General features: G+C 41.1%; 1 protein-coding gene across 8 annotated transcripts in view; it reads right to left on the reverse strand.

Annotated features, from left to right (window-relative positions):
• Positions 1 to 3813: 3813 nt before the first annotated feature.
• IFT88 (intraflagellar transport 88) overlaps positions 3814 to 21795 on the reverse strand; it is a 120795-nt gene continuing 102813 nt past the window's right edge. For 7 of the 8 annotated variants that reach the window (XM_003913644.3, XM_003913645.5, XM_009191593.4 and 4 more), the window contains 3 exons: positions 19649 to 19715; positions 4438 to 4548; positions 3814 to 4208 (listed from right to left, as the gene is read on the reverse strand). In XM_003913644.3, coding sequence (XP_003913693.1) covers positions 4087 to 4208; positions 4438 to 4548; positions 19649 to 19715 — 300 coding nt within the window. In that variant the 3' untranslated portion in view covers positions 3814 to 4086. The remainder of the gene's footprint in view (positions 4209 to 4437; positions 4549 to 19648; positions 19716 to 21795) is intronic. The other variant, XM_009191591.2, reaches the window with a different exon arrangement.

A 21795-nucleotide genomic window follows, 5' to 3' on the forward strand; every position in this document is an offset into this window, starting at 1 on the left:
AGCACTGTATATTTAAGAACCATAGAGACTGCAAATGATATTGTTACCATAGAAAGGTCCTCTTTCCTCTGTTAGGCAGAGAGGATTCAGGACTAATTATTTCAATCCAGTCAGGGATTGAACTGAGTTACAGGGTCTCCTTCTGTTGCCCAGGCTGGAGTGCAGTGGTACAACCACAGCTCACTGTAACCTTGAAGTCCTGGTCTCAAGTCATCCTCCTGCCTCAGCCTCTCGAGTAGTGGGGATTATAGGTGCCTGCCAACATGCCCCGGCTAATTTTTTTATTTTTTTGTAGAGACAGGGTCTCACTATGTTACCCAGGCTGGCCTTGAACTGGCCTCAAGCAATCCTCTTGCCCCAACCTCCAAAAGCACTGGATTACAGGCATGAGCCACCTCACCCAGCCTGGGCTGCAGAGTTTGTAAGGGTCGGTCCACCCTTGATTCATGTTTGTCCTTCTAGGCGTTTGATTAGGAGCCTGGATTTGTCTCCTCAGCTGAGACAGACGGAAAGAGTCAAGTTGGTCCCTCCAAGTTTTGACTTTAGCCTCCTGCCCCCATGCAGATTCAAAAAATAGCAAGTATCTTTTTTTTTTTTTTTTTTTCTTCAAGACAGAGTCTTGCTCTGTTGCCCAGGCTGGAGTACAGTGGCACAGTCTCGGCTCACTGCAACCTCTGCCTCCCGGGTTCAAGAGATTCTCCTGCCTCAGCCTGCCAAGTAGCTGGGACTACAGACGAGCACTATGCCCAGCTAAATTTTGTATTTTTAGTAGAGACAGGTTTTTGCCGTATTGGCCAGGCTGGTCTCAAACTCCTGACCTCAACTGATCCATCCACCTCCTCCCAAAGTGCTGGGATTACAGGTGTGAGCCACTATGCCCGGCCCCCAAAATAGCAATTATCTTGAGGGTAGACTAAATAGCAAATATCTTGTGGAAAGCCTTTCCCCCTAGCAGGACATCGTCCCCTAAGAACTATGGGAGATTTAAGCCCTGAAGAGCCTCCATCCCAGTTTCCCAGCCTCTAGCATTACCCCAGCTGAAGCAGCACTCCAGCAAATGCCCCATGGGGGAAAGCCAGCCATACATTTGTGGCTTCTCTAAGTCTCCAGTTTGTCATGCTGACCCCAAGTGACCACCGAAAGCTCTGCTAGTTTCTCTAGATGATACCTTTTCCCTGGGGAAAGTGCAGTTCTTAGCCCATGCCTAGAACTGGCGAATGTCTACAGAAAAACAGGCAGGATCAGCAGTTTATTTAGAAATAGCTCTTTTGGGCCAGGCGCGGTGGCTTACGCCTGTAATCCCAGCACTTTGGGAGGCTGAGGTGGGTGGATCACGAGGTCAGGAGGTCAAGACCAGCCTCTGGCCAAGATGGTGAAACCCTGTCTCGACTAAAAATACAAATATCAGCTGGGCATGGTGACGGGCGCCTGTAATCCCAGCTACTTGGGAGGCTGAGGCAGAGAATTGCTTGAACCCGGGAGGCGGAGGTTGCAGTGAGCCGAGATCGCACCACTGCACTCCAGCCTGGGTGACAGAGCGAGATGTCTCAAAAAAAAAAAAAAGGCTCTTTAATTTTTAGTTTTATTGCTTCCACAGCTCTCCACAGACTTTGAACACATGATTTTTGCAATGATTTGTTTTTTTCCCCAGCTGCCTCAGAGGCCTTCCATGACCTACTGCATCCTCCTCAGAACTGGAAGTTTGAATCCTGAAACCTCCTACATCACTTGTTGCTCTTCAGTCTCTTCTGCTGAGCCATCCTTTTTCTCCTGTACTCACGAGCACAGTGCTTATACTTCTTCTCTGTCCTCACTCTCAGACCTAAGTGATCTCATTCAGTTTCATGGTTTTAAGTACGAAGTGTACATAGATGGATCCCACATCTCTACCTGTAGCCCTCACCTCTTCTGTGACCTCCAGATTTTAAAGATTAACTGCATTCTTTGTATCTCAAATTGAATGCTTAAGAGACAAACTTAATATGGCTAAACCACATCTACTGATTCCCCCCAAATCTATTCCTGTCTTACTAAAAAGACAACACTAGCCACTCCGTTCCTTAGCCACAAATTTTGGCATCATCTTTTCCTTTCTTCCCCTCACAATCCACATCCAATCCATTAGTAAGTCTCAGCTCCACCTCCAAATATATGCTGAATCTGACCAATTCTCACAATTCCTATTGCTAAAAACCTGGTCTCAATTGCTTTCATCTCTTACCCAGGCTACTGCTAGTAGTTTCCACTTTTCCCTTCCATCCCCCTTGCCCACTTCATCTTCATGGCAACCAGCGTGATGACTGGTTTCTAAAGGTTAAATGACAGCACCTAACTCACCTCCCTTGCATGAAACCTTCTAGCAGCTGTTCTGTAGTAACCAGGATAAGATCCACACTGTCTTTATAAGGCTGTACATGCTCTGAACCCTGCCTACCTTTTGGATCTCATCTCCTTTCCCTTTCCTGCCTATGTAGCACACCACCCACATTGCTGGATCCCAAACCCTCTCACTCACTGTCACTGTAGCTCAATCACCCTGTGACACATCCGGATCATTCATTTTTCAGTGTGCGGCACGTGCTCAGAACACTGCTTTCTTCTCACCATTCTAATGTTAATACCAAGGCCACCTCTTAGAGTCCCTCCTCTATAATCACTACCTATTGCATTGCTCCATTTTGTTCTCTTAACTGTAATTAACAATATCTAGAGTCCTTTAAAAACATATTTTCTCGCCGGGCACGGTGGCTCACACCTGTAATCCCAGCTTTGGGAGGCCAAGGTGGGTGGATCACGAGGTCAAGAGTTCAAGACCAGCCTGGCCAACATGGTGAAACCCCGTCTGACTAAAAATACAACAATTAACCAGGCGTGGGGGTGCACGCCTGTAATCCCAGCAACTCGGGAGGCTGAGGCAGGAGCATCGCTTGAAACCAGGAGGTGGAGGTTGCAGTGAGCCGACATTGTGCCACTGCACTCCTGCCTGGGCAATAGAGTGAGATTCCATCTCAAAAAAACCCCAAATAAACAAAATATATTTTCCATCTTCCCCACCAGAATTTAAGCTTCTTGAGGGCAAGGTATAGTTCTTTTTCACTACTGTATCCCCCCAATCTTAATTAATTCTCTGCACATACTGGATGTTTAGTGTATTTGTTGGATGTCTCATCCATTAGAGCATAACCTACTTTGGGAGCAAGGAATGTGGTCTAGTTTTGGTTTTCCTCCCTTGCATCTAAGACCAGCATGCACACTGCAGAGACAATGGTAAGTAAGATTGAGGGGTCCATTCTCTTTGGTATAGTGTTAAGAAATAAGCCACTTCTTCTGACTTCCTCATCCTTATAGTTCCTCTGGAGACTCTAGACCAGCCAAACACATTGCTAAAGAAAAATGCAGGCAGTCATGCCCCCACCCCGCTAAGTCACAAATGAGAAAAGCAGTCTTAGAGTTGTTATTGCTCTGTGCTTTTGGTGCACACCCCCGGGCTGAGGTAGAAAGGAACTGCTGAAAAGAGCACTAGGGTTATGGTTTGGTATTTAATCCCATTATCCTTTATACTGCTTCTAAAACATAATTGTTTTAATAGTGTTTCTAATCCCCACGAGGCAAAGCTTCCAAAGAATTTCCAAACTCCAGGCAATTTAAGTATGAATAGAAATTGTGCTATGTCCACAAAGCATTTTTCAAGTTGCAAGCCATGAAATCAATGTAGTGACTTCACTACTAGCACTTTGTTTGAATGAAATTATAGCAAATATTAGCAGGTACTGCAATAAGAAGAGTAAATTTTTACGACTACATACACATATATGTACTAGGTTGTGTTATAAATTTATTTCTTCCTGTGTGTCAATGTTTTCAAAAAGCTAAGTCAGTCATTGGCCTAAAGTATTAGTTTTACCTGTTTTTAGTCCTTAAAAGAAAAAAACAACTTAAATGCATGCTTACAAAATAGAATACACTTATTTAAAGTTTTGACAGTGAAAAAAAATTACAGGTTGGATATTTAATCCAAGGTTTAACATGAGGATGGTCTCATAAGGCAATTTCTTTCCTTTAATAAATAACATATTAAAGTGACTATTATTCTGGAAGCAAATCATCTCCTAATTCTTCATCAGCAAAATCATCCTCATCGATCCTTTTTTTGGCTGCAGTTTTTGGTCTTTCTATTTGAGGGCCAAGCGGGTCCACATAGGAGGCATCTAGGTTTCAAAAGAGATTGTCATGTTAGAGTTACATAAACAAATGTGAAACCAATCAGGCTCATAATCAAAATGAATAACTCAGAGTGAACAGAAATGGTCTCCCAAGTCATTTTACATTTTATCTGTAAATATCAATTTCTTAAGAATTCCCGGCGACACCTTTGGCCATCTCACCAGTCTTCTTCAGACCTGCTATGTGTGGAGGAACTGGGTGGGGAGCACTTGCCTATTTCTTTGTTACTGCTACTTTCATAAGGTTCATTTGTCCCAGGTAAAGCTCTGAGTCTGGCACTTAGTCGTTCACCTTTACTACTGGCACTATAGTTCTGGCCACTATCTGAAAACACAAAAATAAAAACGCATTTGTTTAATATGTTGAGAAAACATAAAACTACATTATGCATCTTAAAGCATACTTATTTGCCAAAAAACAAGCAGGTTGTTTCATTTGGAAGCCAGCGTCTTAGGGATGTAATTCTTGTTTTCTGAAATTTAAAAGAAATACCTTGTGGGAATCTATAATATAAAACATCACTTAAGAGTAGCCTGTATCTGTATCTGTATCTGTATTCTTTCAAATGTGTGCTTAGTTACAGGTTTCAATTTTATGGAAGATCTTAAGAGAAAGTAAGAGATCACCCTGACTAGTATAACCTAGCAAAGAACAAAGCACCTGAAGAAAGAACAAATGGGAAGTCACAAGCTCAGATCAACCTCCTGTCGTGCCTGGAGAGGGGCCCTAAAACCACATCACATGAAAAACAGCAGAGGAGGCTAGGTAAACTTAACCTAGCAGGCAGAGAACCTAGACCACACAAGCACTTTCTTCAAACATTTGAAGCGTGTTCGTAGACAAGAGGATTAGACTTCCCCTGTATAGCAGGATAGATTTTGGCTTGATATAATGACAAACCTAAAAAAGAATTATAATTGCCCAAATAGGCAATGGCTGCCTTAGGAAAAAATGTAATATGTATCACTGAGGATTTTCAGATAAAGCTGAACACTAACATAAGTAGGAAATGTTATAGTACTTTTTAACCAGAAATTTCTGTAGTATTTTCTAGAAGAACTACTCCTCTAGCCCCACAGTTTTCCTTTCTTCCCCTTATAATTCCTAGAGTGATATTTTTTCTATTATGTAAGCCTCACTTTTAATGAGAGTAGTCCACTGATAAACACACTGACCATTTCTTTTTTGAATATACTTTGTATTTTAGTTTACTGATAATGTCTCTGGGAATAAATCTGAACAAGATGGTCTTTAAAATCCCCACATTTTAAGATTGGCCAACTGACCCAAAATAGTAAGCCCTCTCTAAGGTTCTTATCCAAAACTTTACCATTTCCCTTACCACTGATGTTACCGGAAAATAAAACTCTTCAGTGTATTGAATATGTCTACACACTTTAGTATATTTTAAATTATTCTGTCCCTCTCTATTTTTTGTTAAAACAAAAGTTAATTTTTTCCATGCAGAAATGTATGTGGGTGTCTTTTAAACTGCCTGAGCGAGCTCAGATCAATAAAGTTTGAAAAACATTGCTCTAGGGATATTTCTTTTACTTTGCTTTTTTCTCCTGAATAATGTATATCCTACCTGTCTCCAAGAAAGGTTTAAGATAAGCCACCAAATATATACACAATAACCATATAGCGATCTTTTAAAAGATGAATGAGTATGTGAGAAGAAAAGTTTGGGTGAGAAATGTAAAACAAAGTTGGGAGGGAGTGGTCCAAACAGGCCTTCTTGCCTTAGGGTTGGCAGTCAAGGAAGGGCACGGGCACACACAGTTCTTTGACTCATGGGTACATAAGATATGACAACCAATGTCTCCACAAAAATGTAGGTGTTCCCATTACAGAGATAAGATGGAAATGCCTCACAGAACTGCTCACTGAGGAATACTGTGGAATGTCAGAAACACACCCTCATTAGTAAATACAACAACATTATTTCACTTTTTATATAGATGTTAATTACCAATAAAACCCTGATAGCTCCCTCAGGCACCCCAAACCCTTCGGAAATCCAAATCCAAATTCCTAGCCTGAAAGATTCAAATTTCGTGGAAAAAGCAAACCTTTAAAAAGTAAAACTTGGGGCCAGGCGTGGTGGTTCATGCCTGTAATCCCAGCACTTTGGGAGGCCAAGGTGGACGGATCATGAAGTCAGGAGTTCGAGACCAGCCTGATCAACATGGTAAAACCCTGTCTCTACTAAAAATACAAAAATTAGTTGGGCATGGCGGCACACACCTGTAATCCCAGCTACTCGGGAGGCTGAGGGAGAAGAATCACTTGAGCCTGGGAGGCAGAGGCTGCAGTGAGCTGAGATCGTGCCACTGCACTCCAGCCTGGGCTACAGAGCGAGATTCTGTCTCAATAAATAAATAAATAAATAAAAATAAAATAAAGTGCTTATATAAAAAATAAAAGTTGTCTAGGCAGAGTGGCATGCACCTATTATCCCAAGCTGCTTGTGGGATGAGGTGGGAGGATCCCTTGAGCCCAGGTGTTCAATGCTGCAATGAGCCATGACAGCACCACTGCACTCAGTCTGGGTGATACAGCAAGAACCCATCTCTAAAATAAATAAATAATAAATAAAACCTGACCTCATTTGAAAAATTTCAGTTGTCCAGTTGAAAAACTATAAATGCAATTTTTGAAAGTTTCATTATGAGGACTAGTGTGGGTAATATTGTGAATACTGTGGTTTCATCATTTTCAACTAACTTTCATGGAGTGATAATGTCAAATGATCTTTAACAAAGGTACCAAGGCTATACCCTGGGGCAAAAACAGTCTCTTTAACAAGTGGTGCTAGGAAAACCAGCTATTTCTATGCAAAATAATGACATCAGACCCTTACCTCACACCATAAGCAAAAATTTAACTCAACATGCATTCAGTAGTTAAATGTAAGATCTGAAATTATAAAACTCCTAGAAGAAAACATAGTGGAAAATTGACGTGACAGTAGATTTGGCAATGATTTTTTAGGTATGGTATCAAAAGCACACACAAGAAAAGCAAACATAGGCAAATGGTACTACGTTAAACTTAACAACTCCTGTGCAGCAAAGGAAACAACCAACTGGGTGAATAGGCAACCTATAATATTTGCATACTATATATCTGATAAGGGCTTAATATCCAAAATACATAAATAATTAAAACTAAATCAATCTAAAAATTGGGATCTAAATAGACATTTCTCCAAAGAAGATACACAAATGGCCAACAGGCATATGAAAAGCATATGTTCAACATCACTATTCATCAGGGAACTGCAAACCAAAACCACAGTGACACAGCCTCACACCAATTAGGATGACTACTATTAAACACACACACACAAATACCAAAAAACCCTAGAAAATAACAAGTGTTGGTAAGAATGCGGAAAAATTGTATCTCTCATGCATCCTCAAAGGAAGTGTAAAATGGTGCAGCCACTATGAAAAACAATGGAGGTTCCTCAAAAAAAAAAAAAAAGAAAGAAATAGAGGCAGTATACGATGTAGCAAGTCCCGCTTGCGGGTATTTAGCCAAAATAAATGAGAAGAGGATTTCAGTGTCTTCACATCCATATTCACTGCAGTATTGTTCACAATAGCCAAAAGATGGAAGCAACCTAACTGTCCATTGATAAATGAAGTTTTAAAATGTGGCATATACATACAGTGAAATATTATCAGCCTTCAAAAACAAGGAAATCCTGTCACACACTACAACATGGTTGAACTCTGAGGACATTATGCTAAGAGAAATAAGCCAGTCACAAACAGACAAATACTGCATAATTCCACCTACATGAGGTATCCAATGTAGCCAAACTCTTAGAAAGTAGAATGGTGGTTGCCAGGAGAGGGGAAAGGGTGAAGAGGGAAGTTGTTCATTGGATACAGAGTTTTAATTTTGCAAGACGAAAAATTTCTAGAGCTCTGTTGCACAACAATGTGCATGTAGCTAATACTCTGTATCGTACACTTAAAAATGGGTAAGATGGTAAGTCTTAAGTGTTTCTGACCATCATAAAAAAGGATTTAAAATTTTGCATACCTTTATATTCAACAATTCTACTTTTAAAAGTGTTTATTAAGAAAATAAAAAAAAATTTTGGCTGGGCATGGTGGCTCATGCCTGTAATCCCAGCACTTTGGGAGTCTGAGGGGGTGGATCACTTGAGGCCAGGAGTTTGAGACCAGCCTGACCAACATGGCGAAACCCCATCTCTACTAAAAATATAAAAATTAGCTGTGCATCGTGGCACATGCCTGTAATCCCAACTACTTGGGAGGCTGAGGCACAAGAATTTCTTGAACTTGGGAGGTGGAGGTTGCAATGAGCCAAGATCACACCACTGCACTCCAGCCTGGGCAATCGAACGAGACTCTGTCTCAAAAAAAAGAGAAAAAGAAAATCATAAAAATATTTGATGACAGAGGAAGATGTGCATGATATCATGGGAAATGATGAAAACAGGGGGCTGGGCGCGGTGGCTCACGCCTGTAATCCCAGCACTTTGGGAGGCCGAGGCGGGCGGATCACGAGGTCAGGAGATCGAGACCATCCTGGCTAACACGGTGAAACCCCGTCTCTACTAAAAATGCAAAAAATTAGCCGGGCGAGGCGGCGGGCGCCTGTAGTCCCAGCTACTCGGGAGGCTGAGGCAGGAGAATGGCGTGAACCCGGGAGGCGGAGCTTGCAGTGAGCCGAGATCGCGCCATAGCACTCCAGCCTGGGCGACTAAGCGAGACTCTGTCTCAAAAAAAAAAAAAAAAAAAAAAGAAAACAGGGTACAAGTACACACTTACACATATTCATCTCTGGGTATGTGATTTTGATAACTTTAGTTTCTTCTTCTTCCTATCATTATTATTTTATTTTATTCTGGAGATGGGATCTTGCTGTTACCCAGGCTGGAGTGCAGTGGCTATTTACAGGAACAATCGGTACACTGCAGCTCTTGCTCCCATGATCCTCCCACTTCAGCCTCACAAGTAGAGTGCACCACTATAAATGGCTCCTGTTAATTATTTCTGTAATTTAGTTACCAATTATTTTTGTCTGGCAGTTTTCATCTTCCACAATAAATAGTATCCATTTTGGGGGCAGTATTTTAATCCCAAAAAAATTTATCTGAATCTATTCAGTCCTAGAGTTCAGACATCTGTAGTCTCACTTTTAAAATATGTTCTTTATCTGATAATTACAGTATTTGTAGTTTTTGACGATTGGACTCTATAGTTTCTGTTGTTGCTTACTCTTAGTGACTTATTTCCTCATGCGTGCCTACTTTTTCTTAACTGTAGGTTCTTACTCTTTGAAACTTAAAGTCAATTCCTTCAAGGAGGATTTAAGTTTATTTTTTGTAGGCATCTTGTAGCCTCACCAACTCCAGTCCACTTTAAACCAAGTTTTCAGCTTGGTGTTCTTCAGAACACACAGATATAATATGTGCTCCAGCTCCAAAACTGTGTGAGTGAAGGCTTACGGTTAGGAATTATCAAAAGAACTCTTCTTGTTTTCTACATTAGAACCAAGGTGAAAATCCACCATCTGTAGGGTGGCCTCTTTTCCTTTCTTTTTTTTTTTTTTTGAGACGGAGTTTCGCTCTTGTTGCCCAAGCTGGAGTGCAATGGCATGATCTCGGCTCACTGCAACCTCCGCATCCCGAGTTCAAGCGATTCTCCTGCCTCAGCCTCTCGAGCAGCTGCGATTACAGGCATGCGCCACCACGCCCGGCTAATTTTTTTTTTTTTTTGTATTTTTAGTAGAAACGGGGTTTCACCATGTTAGCCAGGCTGGTCTCAAACTCCTGACCACAGGTGATCCGCCGGCCTCGGCCTCCCGAAGTGCTGGGATTACAGGCGTGAGCCACCGCGCCCGGCCCGGGTGGCCTCTTTTCTACTCGACCTACTGAAAGTGTTGCCAGTGAGAAGTCCTAGCTTTGTGACAGGGATTCTTTGAGCTGACCTCTGCTCTGGCCTTTTTGAGGCCCCAGGCCCTATCTCTTGGTCCCCATGAGTGTCTATAATCTGAGGCTCTCAATCATGAGGGATTAGCTAAGCAAATGCCAGTTCCTGCACTTCTTACTCTTTTGGATTTAAACTTTCTAGACCTTTTTGCCTCCAAAGAATTTCCTTCTTTCCTTCCAACTCGGTCATGCATTTTTAAAGGTTTTTTTCATTTTATTTTCTTTTTTCCTCCTCTTCCTTTTCTTTTCTTTAACATTCAACATACCACTTTTAGGAGAGCTATACTTGGAGTTTTCCTAAATATTTAGACTATCTTACCATCAGACATAGATGTCTGTAATAATTTTACAGTCAGTAGAAACACACAAAAATGTCATTTAAAAGGCTAAGTCTAACCCCTTTATTTTTCAGATGAGAAAACAGGCTTAGGATAGTGAAGTGAAGTGACTTGTTCAAGAGTGCACAGTTAGTGACAAGATCAGCACCAAAACCCAGCCTTCCTGCCTGCCGGCCTGGGCCTTGCCTGTTAGACAAATAGTGCCTCTTTAGCAAAGGATCCCTGTAAAGTGTGGCACCTGGGCCTCATTCATATTCAGATTCCAAGCATATGCTATTCCCAGCTCAGCAGTTTGGCTCGCCCCACGAAATGTGGCTGTCTTAATAATGACAGTTAAGCATTTAAAGGAAACTCACAATCTCTCTTCACCACCCTGTATTTTACACCCTTCTGCTGGCCCAGAACAACCTGACCCCCTCCCTGCCTTATTAAGCAAGTCTGCAAAAACATCGTAACACATTTCTACTTGGTGGCCTTCTACGTCCTGACCTGACCAATGTCTTTACAAGGCAATGCATACGAAGAAGACGACCTATTTGTAACATTTTAGAGTGATGTAGTTTTAAAATATGAAGGTTTTTTTTTGTTTTGTTTTTTGTTTTTTGTAAGAAAGTGACTTTTAAGCCGGGTGTGGTGGCCTGAGCCTGTAATCTCAGCTACTCAGGAGGCTGAGGCAGGAGGAGAATTTGAGGCCAGGAGTTCAAGAAAGTGAGTCTTATAAAAGGCTGTATTCACAGAATAAATTAAGTAAGGTTAAGGGGCTAACTACATAAACTTTGGTGAAAATTTCTCTCCAAATAAAAATGAATTGTTTCCAAGGAAAGGCAGTCTTTACTCATTTAGAAAGAATAGGGTTATGAGCATGAAAATAATTTATAGCAGTAATAAACTTAAGATAGAAAAAATACAGAGAAAATGAAAAGCAATGCCCTTCATTTTTGCTAATTTTCTAAACAGGTTATGGCAGATTTTTATCATATTTAAATTCAATGATTTTGTGAAACTGAGTACATTAGTATATTTATATAAGTAGTGAAAATAAGAAAAAATGTATCAATTTCTTTATCTTTAACACCACTGATGCTATTTTAAATTCCGATGAGTGTTAACTGTGCTCCTGCTCAGTACCTTATGCTGTTCACACCCAGCAGAGGCAAAAGGAGACGCGGCCGCTGCCTTCAGGAACTTTACAGTCTGTGGGTGACTTTTACCTTCAGCATTCACTATAAATAATTTCCATGATGTCATACCTATAACACGTTTTAAAGATGCAATAAAAGTACTTGCCTTTCCTGCATTTTTCTTATTTTATTGATTTCTGTATGAACATTATTTTGTTTAGAGAAAAGTAAAAAGGAAACTACATTGTGTGATTATTATTAGTCACTGCACTCCAGCTGCAAATAAGATTGTCTCTCGGAAGGTATATCATCTCTCGAAGCTGTTATGTTAAGTGATCCAAGTCTATGGAGCTCCCAACGGCAACAGCATCCCCCTTAAAGATGAGCCAAGGAAGCTCGATGTGGGTTATCACCGCAGTGGGAAGAAGGGGCCTGTAATAACTGCTGCAGGGTGACACAACTGTGGAGAACATAATTCAACTGGGAATTATTTCCAGTTGAACATTTAGTTTATTCCCAATGTTTCTACTGTAAATAATGTGATCAATATGTATGTACATAATTATTTAAAGTAAGTTCCTATCAAAGGGTATGGGCATTTTAATTAATTAATTTATTTTTTGAGATGGAGTCTTGTTCTGTCTCCCAGGCTGGAGTGCAGTGGCGCAATCTCTGCTCACTGCGACCTCCACCTCCCAGGTTCAAATGATTCGCCTGCTTCAGCCTCCTGAGTAGCTGGAACTACAAGTGTGTGCCACCACACCTGGCTAATTTTTGTATTTTTAGTAGAGACAGGGTCTCACCATGTTGGTTAGGCTGGTCTCAAACTCCTGACTTTAAGTGATCTGCCTGCCTTGGCCTCCCACAGTGCTGGGATTACAGGCATGAGCCACAGCACCCGGCTGCGTATGGGCATTTTAAAGGGCTTGATGAATATTTCCAAACATTCCCAGCAGGGTGTGCCACTTAGAACTCTCCCCAGCAGAATTTAGTTAACAAAGAGTGCTCATCTCATCTCATCCTTGCTATCTTTGGGAATTACCTTTTAAAAAATTCATTGCTAATTTTATAGGTTAGTTTGTGCTGGTAGCAAGCCCTAAGCCTGTCATAAACAGGCCTGAAAGAAACTGGCCATAAACAGGATTTCTGCAGCAATGTGGCATGCTCGTGATGACTGTCACACACACTGCTAGAAGTTGTTGGTTTACTGGAGCAGGGCAAGGAAAACCTGGTCCCCGCCCCTGAGCAGAAAACTGCTCAAACCACAAACAATAGCAGGAGCGGCCTGTGCTTTAACATGTTTTTGCTGCAGATAATCAGCCAGGGCCTGTTTCTCTGCTCCTTGCTAAAAATGCTGTGTTTCCTATAAGGAATGCTTTTAGCTAATCTATAACCTATAAAAGCAATGCTTAGCACTGGCTTACCGTCAATAATATGTGGGTCAGACTCTGTTTGTGGCTCTCAGCTCTGAAGGCTGTCAGCCCCCTGACCCCACTCTGAACTCTATTTCTGTGTCTGAGTCTTTAATTCCTCCAGTGCTGCTGGGTTAGGGTCTCCATGACCGAGCTGGTCTTGGCAAGTTTGCATTGTTTTAGTTATTGGTGAGGCTGTATATTTTACCACCATGTGTGAGAGAATAGTTTATATCCTCTTCTCTACCTCCCTGCAACTCATTCACTTCTTAAATCATTAGAGTCTGACTTTTGCCTGTAACAGAGCACTGAGACTGCTTTCTTTAGGGCTATCAACACTATCTTAGTTGAAAAATCTAACGGCCCTCTGTAGTCTTTAAGGCCCAATTAATCAATACATATGTAATCATTTTTCAACATTCCCCTTCCCTTAAGCTAGGAAGTCTATCAATTGCCCCTATTAGTTTCTTATTTTTTGAAAGTACTATCTAAAATGAAACTTCCTAAAAAATTCTGCCCATTTCCTTGAATGTGTTATGAATATAGTGGTTCTAACTTTTTCAAATCTCTTCTTAAATAACTCTCTTTTGGTGAGCTATAAATTGACTTCATTATCCATTAGACACTTTGTAAAAGTTTTTTATCTGTCTCTTCCACTTTTAAGAAGATGATATTCAATTTAGCCTCCATTAAGATGCAATAATTAAGATCTATTTTCACTCCTTAAGTATGAGGAAATGTTTGTTTCTATCTAGAAATACTGAAGAGCATCAGACAATCCCTTTGGGACCTTTAGCAGGACTTTACTGTCCAATTTACTTGGGTGCTCTGTACTCTGACTTGGAAATGGCCTATCCTCTTATTACCAGGAAGCTGGTCTTGCTTTGCTCCCGTCCCTTTCCAAAGCTGAGAGGCACTACACCACGGCTAGGGATCCAGAGTGCTCTCCCAACCCACAGTCCAAGAAAGTAACGACCTCGTCAGCTCAGAGGACATAATGCTCAGATAATTTTACAAGGACCATAGATTGGACCTAGCCTTACTCTGAGAATTTCAGCTCATTCTTACATTGTTACAGCTGCAATTCTGTTTGATTTCACCCCTCATCCCCTACTTCTATTGATCCAATTACATGATTACCCAACAAAACCTAACAGGAATATACTAAAATTGTAAAAATGAACCCTGATAGCTACTGTACAGGCAATACTCAAGTGAGGAGAGGGAGACTGTGGAGGGACTCAGTGAAGATGTAAGCAAAGGAGGTAACATTATGTATTTGTTATATGTGGCAACTTAAATACTTAACACCTAGCATATAAAGAGGATATGAGAGGTGAAGCTGGAAGAATGTTGGTATTTACTGAGTACTTATTATGGATAGAAAACGTGAGAAATGCTTATCTGTTGATAAAACAGCAGAAAGGTAGGAAGGGAAAGAGGGTAAAAAAAGAACTCATAAAATGTGCGTTTGTATGTATGTACACACATATGTATATATAAAATACATGTGTATATATTTTACAGATAGGATATATGCATGCATACATATGTGTGTATGCACATATATGTATGTATGTGCATATATATTTTGTAGAAGTTTTGGATTAAATTTCCTGTGCTTTTTGTAACTTGCCTCTGAAGGCAATTACAAAAAAGGCATTTCACGAATGTTTTGATTAACAGTAGCATTACTGGAGTAAATATTCAGCTTTCCAAATTGGTAACTTCAAGAACCAACATTTATTTTTATTTATAAGCACTAGTATTTTTGTTTAAAAAAAAATTAAACTCAACAGTGAGACAGGGGTACACTTGGTTACACTGCATGGATAAACATGACCCTCTCGTGTTAGGGAGAAACTGAGGCTCTCACACTTAGAGGTCACACACTGGCAGTGGTGAGAACATGGGTGCTGGCAGAGCAGTGGACACTGGTATTCCAGGCCCCGTCCATACACTCCTTTGTCAGACGGGAGTCACAGCAGCCATGCTCACCCTTGCACGTGCTTGCCCTTATCAGGAGTTTCTCTAAGAGCTTTCCACACAAGCCCATTTCCTCCTCTCAGCAACCCTATCAGGAAGGTCATGTTTTTACTCTCATTTGACTGATGAGGAAACGCTGACAAAGAGATTTAAGTAACTTGTTCACATAAGATGTGGTGAGTTCAGGAAGGGGGTCCATGGATGTTGAATGAATGCCAGGAATGGGGATTAATGACAAGGACCGAAAACTTAGCGCAACAGGCTACAGGCGAGAGGAAAGGAGCATGTTCTGCTGAAGACACGAAATCTCATCGTATGCTCTGTGACGTGTGTTGACATAGTGAGGTGGTGAGTTGTAAACAACTAAGGTGGTTTTAAGAGAAGAAGTTCACTGATACAGACGCTTCCTGTTCAAGTTGTATACCAGGATGAAATGGCTTCAAGCAGTGCTTTGATCAAAAGGATAATTCCCATGCCCCACCTGTCATTACCAAAAATATTCATGGAGATTTTGGCTTAGAGCAGGGATTAGCAAACTACAGTGTGTAGGCCAAATCTGGCCCACCTTGTTTTTGTCTATCCAGCAAGCTGATGATTTGTACATTTTGAAATGGTTAGGCACTTTTACACTGTTGGTGGGACTGTAAACTAGTTCAACCACTGTGGAAGACAGTGTGGTGATTCCTCAAGGATCTAGAACTAGAAATACCATATGACCTAGCAATCCCATTAACATACCCAAAGGATTATAAGTCATGCTGCTATAAAGACACATGCACACGTATGTTTACTGAGGCACTATTCACAATAGCAAAGACTTAGAACCAACCCAAATGTCCATCAATGACAGACTGGATTAAGAAAATGTGGCACATATACACCATGGAATACTATGCAGCCATAAAAAAGGATGAGTTCCTGTCCTTTGTAGGGACATGGATGAAGCTGGAAACCATCATTCTCAGCAAACTATTGCAAGAACAGAAAACCAAACACCGCATGTTCTCACTCATAGGTGGGAATTGAACAATGAGATCACTTGGACACAGGAAGGGGAACATCACACATCCAGGCCTGTCATGGGGTAGGGGGAGGGGGAGGGATAGCATTAGGAGATATACCCAATGTAAATGACGAGTTAATGGGTGCAGCACACCACACCAACATGGCACATGTATACATATGTAACGAACCTGCATGTTGTGCACATGTACCCTAGAACTTAAAAGTATAATAATAAAAAAAAGAAAATGCCACCCAAGAAGGAATTCTTGTGTCTTGAGGACAGCTACACGTGAGAAGCAGATGTGTTCTGTCAATTTCTCGACCTTTAACAAAATTCAACCACGACAACAGGCAGAATATAGTTACTCCCCTCATCAGTTTATCTGCAGAGAATATAAATACCGTTAACTATCAAGACTTTGAAATAAAAAGGAAGGAGAAAGGGAGAGAAGCCTCATAGCCTGGGTTCATTCCGACTTCACAGCCAGGGCCAGCCTTGGAGTGTGGCCTGTGCTGAGAACTGGAGAAGCGGGACAGAAAACACGATTCCTGCAAAAGCGTCAGGGTAGAACCAGCTCAGCCACAGAAAGCAACATTCACACTGGGCTCCAGGATGAAATGAAAAAGTCTGGGATGATGTATAACTCAAGATGTCAGAAAATAAGGAACGAAAAGGCAAATGATGGGGGAAAGCACCCTAGGAAGGGACGGATGAGTGCTTTAAATTTGTGCCAGAAGAACCTAGTAACATGCAATCCTGCTTGTAAAATTATGAGAGCACAGTTTGCACGCCGGAAGCCCCTCATGAGAATAAAGCTTATCTGTGCACTAGAGCTGACTATTTGTGTTGGACTGAAATGGACTAGAAGAAAAGGACAATGGATGGAAAAAGAAAAAGCAGCAGCGGGAGGCCAGGACCAGAAGGGGACTCTTAACAGGGAGGCCCCTCTTTTCCTGCACACAGGTTATCAGATCTGGGATGGTCCTACCTCTCTTCATTGTCAGTCCCTTCTTTCCTGACCGGAGGAGGTCCCTGGCCGGGTAAAGGCCTCTCTGTGCTCTGATGCCTGCGTGACTGAAAGAAGGCTATGGGAAAGGTCACCAGGGAGGCTGGGCAATTCTCCATGTCAGAGGATCTGGCCCTGTGGTGGCCTGAGGCACATTGATCAATCTGTTTCCGAGAGGCAGCTGTCAGTCTTCCTGGGGTTACTTTCTCAGGGGTGGGACCCTGGACACTGTCCCCTGGGCTCTAGGGAAGCACCACACCATTCAGCAGTTTTTCGGGCATGCTATCACATCTCATTAGAAGGTCCTGATGTGTCTGAGGCAGATTTTCAAAGTGATGACATCTGGGAAACTAAGGCTTAAGTTAAGGGGAGAGATTTTATAAACTTATGAATTACCAGGGAAGGCTGAGAGAACTTAACATAAGTTTGTTGATGTTTAGAAGGAACTGGTTGGTTATTCTGAACTTAAGATTTTCAGAGAGAAATGCAGAATCCTTAGGGGATGGTGAATGTGGCCCTAGAATTTTAATACTTAATACTTCCTTAGGGGTTACTCAAGACAATTATTCCTTAAAGGGACAGTTATTTCCAAGAGAGCTCATGTCATGTACTTCCCGCTTCCTAAGAGCAAGGATGAACAAGCAGCACTGTGCTAGTCTGGGGAGCTGTCTAGAGTTGCTTTTGACTGCTGCACAATGCCTAGTCTGTGGACTTCTTGGCTGTTAAGAACATTTTTGGTACACATCCATGATCCCTCATCTACAATTCCAAATTCCAAAGAGCTCTGAAAGCCAACTTTTCAGGTGGCAATATATAAACTTCTTGGGTATAGAACGTGACTTGATTTGAGGCTATTTATAGTCTTTATTTATCCTCAGTGTGAATATTCATGCTTCACTGAATTAGTATGTCTGAGGTGCTCTCCTTGGGTAGTATGTGATACATGGCTAATACATCATCTTGCTTTCGAAACTCCAAAAGGTTCTGAATTTCACAACACATCTGGTCCCAGGGGTTTTGGGTAAGGAGCTGTGGGCTTATGGTGGTCTCTGGTTTAAGAAGAACTGCTGGGCCAGATCTCTCTGACTAAATCCAACTCCAGATAGTCACACAGATCCATTAAAGTGGAGTGTGTGAGATATCTGGGGCTAGGGAAGAGCAAGGAGACAGGAGTATCCACCAGGACCACGGTGGCTAAAGAAGTGGAAGTGGCTACTCTTTGATGTGACAGACTGCCTATGCTACTCTTGAGACTTGGGCTCAATGCTGCTTTTACTGATTTCTCCAGCTCTGGGTAATGGCTCCTGAAGGTAAACAGGCAAGCACCATGAGGTTTAGCTGGAGACGCTGGACTGATTCTTGGGGAATCAAGTGGCCTGGCTAGAACCCAATGCCACTTATGCCTATAACTGCCTACTAAGTTATAAATTGAATTTGACTGCAGTTGGGACGAAGACTCCTTGCATTTCAAAGCACAGCTCTGAATTCAACGAGTCTTCGTCCCAACTGCAGCTTCTATCCCTAGGAAAATTTGAAAACTCATGCACATTTCTCTACCGTGGCAGCATCCACAGCACCATTAGAAGCTGTGTGTCTTTCCAACTAGATTCTAACTTCTTTGAGCATGGGGACCACGTCTTAATTGTTCCCGTGTCCTTGGCTCTTAGCACAGTGTGGCACATAGTATGCATCCAGTAAACACTGTGAATGGATGAAAGGCCTACCCAATTGAGAGCTACATTTGTCTTTGTCCTGACTCCTACATCACAAACAGATATGACAGAATGCAGCTGGATAGTTACATAGAGCTGGGTCATATATGCATGAGAGTGCTGAGTATGGATAGGAGAGAATGTAGGTATATTTATACACCCCAATTCGACATTTATTTTTAAAATTAGCTTCTTTAAAATCACCAAATTTCTACTAAGTTTAACTTACACTGCCTGCCTGAAGTAGAGAAAGAAGGTAGATTGTTGATGGGAAGAAGGGATGGAAAACTCAATAAAATGTCTTATGTAATGATGTCACAAGGAGTAAAATAATTTTAGAGATGCAAAGAACTTCGGAAATCACCAAAAGCCTATAGCATTTATGTGGTTGGTCCAAAGACATATATACACTGTCACAATCAGGAGTGGGACTCACACTATGTCTCCCAATTCCTAGCTTGTCACTAATTCTACACTACAAGATTGAGGGCTGCCAGCATTCTGTAAGACCATCCTACTTCTCATGGCACTTCCTTCAAATGGAAATTTTAAAAACGTAATACAGCAAAACCTCCTAAGTACGCCCATCTATGATAATCTGTCCAACCTGACAGATTAATAAATGAAAAACTTGTTTATTAATCAATTAGCTAAAACAAGCATGGTTATTTAAGAAAATCTGCTAGCATTTACAAATACTTATTTACATATCAGACTGCTTACCAAATTAATTAATGTGAGGTTTTACTGTGTATAAAAACAAACTGACAGACACATAAGAATACTTTAGATTATTGTGAGATATTTCTAGAAGCCCACATACTAGAAATGTGGAAACCCAGTTTTTCAGGGAAAGAGAAAACACTTACCACCGCTAGCACTTCCTTCTCTTTTGCCACGGGAGCCCCCACTGCCATCTCTGCCTGACTTTATGCGCTAGAGCAACGAGAAGACAAGTTTAAAACAGTAAGTGATATTCCTTCAAAGTTGAATATAGATTTTAAAATTAACATTACTACATAACCTTTAGGACTTTTAAAATTAACATTACTACATAACCCTTGGGACTAACCCATCACACCTGAGAGTTGATTCTGTAGGAAAAAAAAAAAAAGCCTGAGTTGTTTTGTAAGTGGAGGGTTCAAGCCTTCCCCTCTAAGGCTCTTGAGAAAACTCGGATAGCACTTTAATTCAAAAGTGCAGCGTAACCTTGGCTTGCACAAACAACTCAAAACCAAACAGTATTTTCTGGATGTGAATGTTCAGGGCTTAACCATGATCTTCAGTTTAAGGGAGAGATGGGTGAGGAGGGGAAGGGAATCTACAAAAGGGCCATTTCCTGCCATTAGTCCTCATATACAATGGTTGGACCTGAACTATTTGAGGAAAAAAAAAAAAAAAAGAAAAGCTGAATTTTGAAATTCAATTTATAAAATAAAAGTATGATTAAAACCTCACAAAATACCTAAGATCTATCCAAGAGTCTGCTTTCCTAGATACAGACCTGCCTTCAAAGCCTAAGAAGTATGTCCACACTGTGGCATTGTTAGGTTTCTTTTTACATTTGATGGTTCTTTTGTGTTTTGCCTAAGTATTAGAATTTTTGTATTAACATTGAATCTGCCTCAAATCACACTATCAAATGTTCATATGTATAATGGTTCATTTATACAGCTATAGGATGATTAGTGAACAGAGATAGATGGCTTTTTATATTTATAATTAAATTAAACTTCTTAATATAGGTGGATATTTTATTTAGATCTTCAATAACATAATAATATAAACATAATTTCATATTTAATTCAAAGGACAAATTATTTAACTCCTTAACCCTGACAAATTCCCAAATATTTATAAATTATCAGGTCATGGATAAAGTTATTGTCCGTGGTCTGCTGGGAAGAAAGAAATTCTTTTCAATAATTTAACTCATTTCTGTAAGATGAAATACTCTCCTAAAACTCAGGACTTCCAAATGTTACATAAACATGTCCGATTTTTTTTCCATTGAAAGGAAAAGCACTTCCCTTGAAATCCCATCTTTCTCCTTGTCTTCATAGACAAAAGAAAATCTTAAAAAGATGTAGCAAAGTAAGAATTTAAACATCAATAATCTGACTTTTATTTCAAGGCTTGATTTTCATCCATCCACAAATGGATCATCGCCAGCATATCAAAAAGACCTCTAAATGCTGAAAATAGGCCGGGTGCGGTGGCTCACGTCTGTAATCCCAGCACTTTGGGAGGCCAAGGAGGGTGGATCACCTGAGGTCAGGAGTTCAAGACCAGCCTGGTCAACATGGCAAAACCCGGTCTCTACTAAAAATATAAAAATTAGCCGGGTGTGGTGGCAGGCACCTGTAATCCCAGCTACTCTGGAGGCTGAGGCAGAAGAATTGCTTGAACCTGGGGGGTGGGGGTTGCAGTGAGCCGAGATCACACCATTGTACACCAGACTAGGTGATGTAGAGGGGCTCCGTCTCAAAAAAAAAACAAAAAAAACAAAAAACACACCTGAAAATAAATTCATCAAGACAAATGTCCACACAGCTTGACAGTTTTTAAAACCACATGTGAAAATTTGCACCCTGTTTAAGTGACCAGAGATTCAGAACAGGATATGAGAAGGTAAGTAAGCACTTCCATAATCACTACACTCTTTATTGCCTGACACCTGTTCCCTGCCCTCATTTAGAATTTTCCAATCCTCTGGCTCTCATCACTCTTCTCTTTTTAATCTCTTTAAATTCCTACTTTCTGTCCAGCCTAGAATCAAGGCCTACCACGTGCCGTGACGCCACGTTGGAACTACGGCCCTTGCTTTCTTGTCTTTCTGCTTCACTCACCAACAGAAACCTACGCCTCTGTTGGTTCAGTGACTTCCCTTTTTCCTCTCCTAGTTCCAGGACACTGTGCCCTGCTGGGGAAACAGCTCCATCAGTACAAAAACCAGGCAAGCCTCAGGGCTCCCCACTGCTCACTTAGGTCCTCCCCTGTGCTCCATGCAGGCCAT

The sequence above is a fragment of the Papio anubis genome, chromosome 15 (assembly GCF_008728515.1).
Source record: "Papio anubis isolate 15944 chromosome 15, Panubis1.0, whole genome shotgun sequence".
Classification (NCBI taxonomy): Eukaryota; Metazoa; Chordata; class Mammalia; order Primates; family Cercopithecidae; genus Papio; species Papio anubis.